The 6,000-nt window shown below is 46.0% G+C and overlaps 1 protein-coding gene and 1 pseudogene across 4 annotated transcripts in view; both read right to left on the reverse strand.

Annotated features, from left to right (window-relative positions):
• Vps26c (VPS26 endosomal protein sorting factor C) overlaps positions 1 to 2,917 on the reverse strand; it is a 39,669-nt gene extending 36,752 nt beyond the window's left edge. Inside the window, exon 1 of one of the 4 annotated variants that reach the window (XM_040287028.2) lies at positions 2,647 to 2,917. In XM_040287028.2, the coding sequence (XP_040142962.2) occupies positions 2,647 to 2,703 (57 nt within the window). In that variant the 5' untranslated portion in view covers positions 2,704 to 2,917. The remainder of the gene's footprint in view (positions 1 to 2,646) is intronic. The other 3 variants (XM_040287027.2, XM_040287026.2, XM_005323490.5) reach the window with 3 other exon arrangements.
• Positions 2,918 to 5,643: 2,726 nt separating this feature from the next.
• LOC120890467 (U6 spliceosomal RNA) lies at positions 5,644 to 5,743 on the reverse strand (annotated as a pseudogene).
• Positions 5,744 to 6,000: the final 257 nt, after the last annotated feature.

Genomic DNA, 6,000 nt, shown 5'->3' on the forward strand with positions numbered 1-6,000 from the left:
CCTATTCTGAAGAGCAGATCCTGGGGTCTAGCACCTAAGTCATGTGTACACAAGGCCGGGTATATATTTTTGTCAACTGATTAGATCTATTGATTTAGTAACTTTTTTACTTTCTTTCTTGCCTTAAAAAATATGGGTGACCATTTAGTAGAAGTTAGGCTTTTCTTTACAATTATCACATAATAATCTCCTTTTAAAATACATTTAAATATAAAAAATGACTGAAGATTGAGTAATACTGCTGTAAGCCAACTGGAGACTCTCCTGGTAACAGCACCAAGGGATACTTTATGAGGCACAGCTGATTTCATCTTCAGTTCTGCTCCCCACAGGGAACAGTCCTGGCTGCACAAGAGTTCCATTGGGGCAACTTTACCAACTCATTTCTTGCATCTTTTCTAAATGTACTTTTCATTACCTGTACATTAGTTTCAAAAAACATCTCAGCATCTCAGCAGGGGTAACATTTCTGAGTAAAATGTCAGACTTTTAAATGTACTTGTCATTGCCCCTCCTCCATTATTATTTAGAACAATTTCCAAGCTTCCAAAAAGATATATGGATACAAAGTTCTTTAAAAAAAGCTAAACATAAAGTTACCAGTCAAAATCCACTCCTAGGAATATATCCAAGAGAAATGAAAACATGTTCACATAACCATTTTTACTAGACTGCCCATAACAGCATTATTCTTCAAGGTCAGAAGATGAAAATAACCTAAATGTCCATCAACAAATGAAAGGATAAACATGTGGTCTAGCCATATAAGGGAATACTATTTAGCCACAAACATGACTAAGGAATTGACACATAAAACTACACGCATGAACACTGACAACATTATGCTAGCTCAGAGGCCAGTAATAAAAAGCCACATCTTGTATTATTATTCCATTTATATGAAACATTTAGAATACGTGAATTCAGAAACAGAAAGTAAATTTGTGATTGCCAGGGGTGAGCAGGGAGAGGGAATGAGTGTAACTAGTAATATGTACAGGGTTTCTTTTGGGGGTAATGAAAATTTTCTAAAATTAGATAGTGTGGTGGATGCACAACTCTGCAAATATATACTAAAAACATCGAATTATACTGAAGAAGGGTGGATTTTAAGTTATTTGGATTTTATGCCTATAAAGCTGTTATTTTTTAAATATAGTGTAGACCTACAAAGCTTTCAACAAGATCTGGCAATTTTTTAATATCTTACTACAATTGCTTTTTCTCTTTCTCCTGCACCACAAACAAGAACAGATACATGTGCCCAATTTATGGTGGGACCATCTGAGATTTAGTTACTTTAACACTTTGCTTCTAAATAAATACTGATGTCGAATATTCTCCCATGTAATCAAAATACAAACAGCACACTGGGGAAATTCAACGCAAATAAAAAACATTATTTAACATATAGTCCATATTTAAATTTGTTTTTATCAAAAATTGTGCTTAGTATTTGGTTCCCATGTTCCTTTAGGTGTGTTTTAATCTTGAAAACCTCTCCTGCCTTTTCTTTAGGACACCAATGTTTCTGAGCTATCTTGGTCAACTGTTGAACTGAATGACCCTCAAGTGGGACATGCCTGGTTTCTTTATGAACCCATGCAGATTAAATATTTTTGGCAAGAATACTACATAGGTGATTGTGTCCTTTTCAGTGCATCAGGGGTGTGTAACCTCAGTCAGTCTTGTCAGTGGTGATAGGAAGATGGTGTTCTTGTTGACTTTGGTTCTGTGTGGTGACTAGAAGAGTCATCCATTATAAAAGTAGCATCTCCATCTGTTAAGTAATAACCTGAGAGGTGGTCATTTGAGTCTGTACAATTATTAGGTTTCCCCAACTCTTACCCAAACATTTTAGCATTCATTCAAGATCTTTGCCTGGTATTCTGCCCCATTTGACACCACTTTGTATTCATGTGACAAGGAATGACATCAATTTTATTCCAAAGAGCATGGGAATAACAATGTTCAATCCTAGCTCTTGAACATCAGCATCTCCCAGTATCTCTATAGTGGGACCTTGTCAATGATATTTTAAAATTCTCCAGAGTGACTGATTTTGATGTACATAAGGGTTCAGATTCCAAGTTGAAGGAAACTTCCAAGATTCTCATTTTGCAAATAAGGAAACCAAGGCCAGTGGGAGGTCAATGGCACAAAACTTGTTAACGATGTAAAGGTTTGCTTTTTTTGACTTGCTTTTAATATGCCATTCCTTCCCAGAAAAGGTGTAACTTGTATGTTGTTAGAAGTGACCACTGCCAGATGTGCATACCTCTGCTTTCAAACTTAATTGTCCTTTTCGTTCAAGAGCCCGCTGCGGCCACATTAGGGGGTTGGGAAAGGGGCGTCTGTCTGTTCATCAACTCCTCCGTCCGAGGGCTCCGTGTGACAGGTCAGGCCTGGGGACCCGCGGCGCACAGGACAGCCGCAGCGCCGGCGCCGCGCCCAGGCCCTTGCGCGCCCCGCAGACGCCCTCCACCGCCCCTCACGCAGCAGCAAGCAGCGCGCGGGACGCACCTGGGGGACACACCTGGCAGGAGCGCACCTGGCGGTGTCATTCCGCCTCGCCCAGGGTCGCCCAGAGGTGTGGGGGGCGCTAGAGACAACGGAAAACCGAGGCCCGGCCACCCCTCCACTTACCCCGGCGTGATAAACTTTATTCGCTCTTTTAATCTTGATGTCCAGGGAAGTCCCCATCTCAGATTCAACGGAACGACCACCACTTCCGGCCGCGCGTGACCCGAGGGAGGGGTAGCCCCGCCCCCACCCTCTCCGCCAGCCGCGGAGTCACCTGACTTCGCACTCTACGTCGGCGTGGCTCCCCAGACTCGATAGGGAGTAGGCCCCACGCTTTCCTCCTTCCGGCGCAGGGGCGGGTCTTAGCGCGGGCAGCGGGACTCGCATCCTAGCCCCACCCCCGCCAGGAGTGGGGGGGCGGTACTCAGATAGCCCCACCCCTTCCGCAAGGACTGTCTTTCTTCGGAAATACACCTTTCTCCCTCCTTCAGGGAGGAAAGGGGGAGGTCGCCGCTCTCCCGGCGTGCCCCGCGGCAGGGGGCGGGACCGAGGCCGTCTTGCCGCGCGCCTTGTGCCGGAAGGCCGGGTCTCCCATCAGGCTGTGCGGCACAGAGCTCTGCGCTGCAGAGGTGGCTTCAGGAGGTTACAGCTTGGGAATGCGGTCCTTCCTCACACCTGTTTCCTCCCTTCACCTCCAGCCTCCCCCCTCTTCCTCCCCGGGATTCTATGGAGCCGGCACCCGCTCTGCCCCTCCCGGCCTGGTGCCATTCTCCGCCCTCCCACGGGAGCACCCCAGTCACCCGCTGGGGTGCGGTCCCGCGCTCGCGTCCTGCGCAGCGCTGATTGGCGGCCGGGCGCCCGCCCCGCCCCCGCCGGCGCCGGGCCAAGGTCTCGCGAAGCGCGGGGTGACCTCGGTCGGCTCGGAACCGCGGCGCTGGGTCAGCCGCCAGCCCAGCTCCGCGCGCCGCGAGGGGTTGTGGGTATTCCCCAGGCGCGTGTCCTGGAAGCGGGCGCTGAATATTCAGCGTGCGCCGCGGCGTGGGCCGCGACGGGGCGGGGAGGCACGCTCGCAGGCCCGGGCTCGCAGATTGGTTGGAACTGCACGATTAGAAGCTGGAACGGACCTGCCTGTTCTCCTTTCTATTCCCAGCAACAACTGACTGAAGTAGACAGCAGCTACTGGGGAAAGGGGGTACTGCCTCCAGCCAGGACTAGCAGAACAGTGTTGAGCGCAGACTACATTTGTTGAAATAAGATCTCTTGTAAATGCTTACATGGAGATTTTCCCTGTAAGCGGAAGGTCAAATTTTGTTATGATAACTGATTTAAATAATGTGAAGAAGTGGGGTTTTTAAAACATTCCTTGATTCTGATTTTTTTTAAAGCATTACTTTTAGGACAACAGTCTCTTTATTAAATGGTTTCATGAATTAATATCTCAAAGATCCCCTCTTAAGCATTTAAAGTGTCTTGGCCGGGCTGTGGTGGTTCTGTAGTTGCAATTGCTTTTGAAGGTTACTAAATGTGGTGTTTCCCAGTATTCAGTTGTCAGTTTTCAGCTCCTCTCAGCTCTCAGGGCTTCCCTCTTGTCTTAAAGATCTTTCTGTCGACTCAGACCCATCAATTCTAAAACAATTTATTAGGGATTTAATGATCACTAGTCCATATGCAATTCAAGAAATGGATTCCTCTTCACTAGACTCACCCATCATTTTTAAGTGGTTAGGAAAAAAAAAAAACTCAGTAGTCTATGCAGAGAAATGGGAAAAGAAACGTAGCCACTTTCTAGGCTTGTTTTTTACAACCTACTTTGCTTAGTTTACAACTGTTCCTCGAGGACACCATATTGTATTTGTCTTTGTAAGTTGTCCACAATGTTTGTGGAAGGCTGGTGCAATATGAAGAGCTCTTTCCAGCAGTTAACAGTGTGACCTGTGGTGACCCGTTCCTCCAGTTCAGGACAACACTGAAGGACCATCTATTTAAGTGCCAAACAGAACAGTCCATTTTTTCCTAATCACTGCTCTTCCTATCTTTTTCAGTCCTTAATCTCACCTTTAACATACCATTACTTTTGGTCAATTTCAGTTACTAAGTTATCATACTATGTCAAAAGTGTCAACCTCGTGGCTTCAATAGGACGCCTATTCCTTTGGGTGGGAAGGGTGCAAGTTGTGGTTCTGGCTTTCAGACCTTCAGGGCCCCATTGCTGTTGAAGGGAGGAAGGCGAGAGGAAATGAGGCAAGCATCCGAACTAGAGGCTGCTGGAATTGTCTCAGTTGACCTTGCTTATCTGGATAACTGGCCCCTATTTGAAACGATATGGGGCACAGATGGGAAGTCACAGTGGGGCCTTCTTCCCTCCAGACAGTTCCATTGGAAATCAGTCTCAGCTTGATCTTTTCCAGCACTAATGTCAGCATCCATCAGTACACCGCCATCTTAGATGCTAAGTTCCAGCAAAACAGTTTTGAACCATAAGAAATGCACCTCTGCCATAGGAAAGCCTGGACTGAAGGCTGCCCTGTGTCCACCCTTATCTACTCTACTATCCTTCTTAAATCTTGTTCCTTTCTGAAGGACAGATGGGAATAAATCAAGGGGAATCCTGATGAAACAGACCTGCTGGCACCAAATGGAATGCAAGCCCCTCCAGTGGACTTCACGGGCACCTTGGAGAGATCATTTTATGGCGGCTCTGCTGCATCACTTCCCATCCGAAATACCACTGGGATCCACAAGGCCTGCCACCTCTTTTCATTTCCTCCACTGCCTTCCTGAATAGACTGGGACAGAGAGCATTGGCAAAGTTTTTGGTAGAAGCAGAGCCAGATCTGCAGCTTTATATTGAGGTTTGGGGAAAGTGACCCCAATTATAGGTATGTTATTGGAAGATGGAATTCTGTGCCCTCAAGGTTCATTTGTAAGCCTAGGGTTAATTCTGGGACAACAGGAGATATCCCACTAAGCATTTTTAAGTGGATGCTGTGGGTTGTCTGTCCTGATCCTCACATTTGCTGAGCTGCTGGGAGTTTTAGTCTTAACTGCTCTCAGAACTTTCCCTTAGCACAAACTTAGCCTTGTCCAAGGTCATGATCCACCCCCGCTTTTATTCTTTTCAAAAATGTGGAACACTTCACGGATTTGTGTGTCACCTTTGCAGGGCCATGCTAATCTTGTCTGCATTAGTCCAATTTTAGTATATGTGCTGCTGAAGCAAGCAGGTTCATGATCCCTTCTTATGGTATAGGGCAACCCATGTTTGATGACTAATTGTTATAGAATATAAAGGCCATTTCCCCATTCCCCCAGTTCAGGATAACACTGAAGAACCATACAGGTTCTGTATTATCAATTTGCTGTGTAACAAATTACTTTAGCATTCAGTAGTTTAAAACAAATAATTACTACAGTGTCTGTGGGTGAGGAACTCAGTACCAACTTAACTGTGTGGCTCTGGCGTAAGGTCTCAGATAG

This window comes from Ictidomys tridecemlineatus, chromosome 3, assembly GCF_052094955.1.
Source record: "Ictidomys tridecemlineatus isolate mIctTri1 chromosome 3, mIctTri1.hap1, whole genome shotgun sequence".
Classification (NCBI taxonomy): Eukaryota; Metazoa; Chordata; class Mammalia; order Rodentia; family Sciuridae; genus Ictidomys; species Ictidomys tridecemlineatus.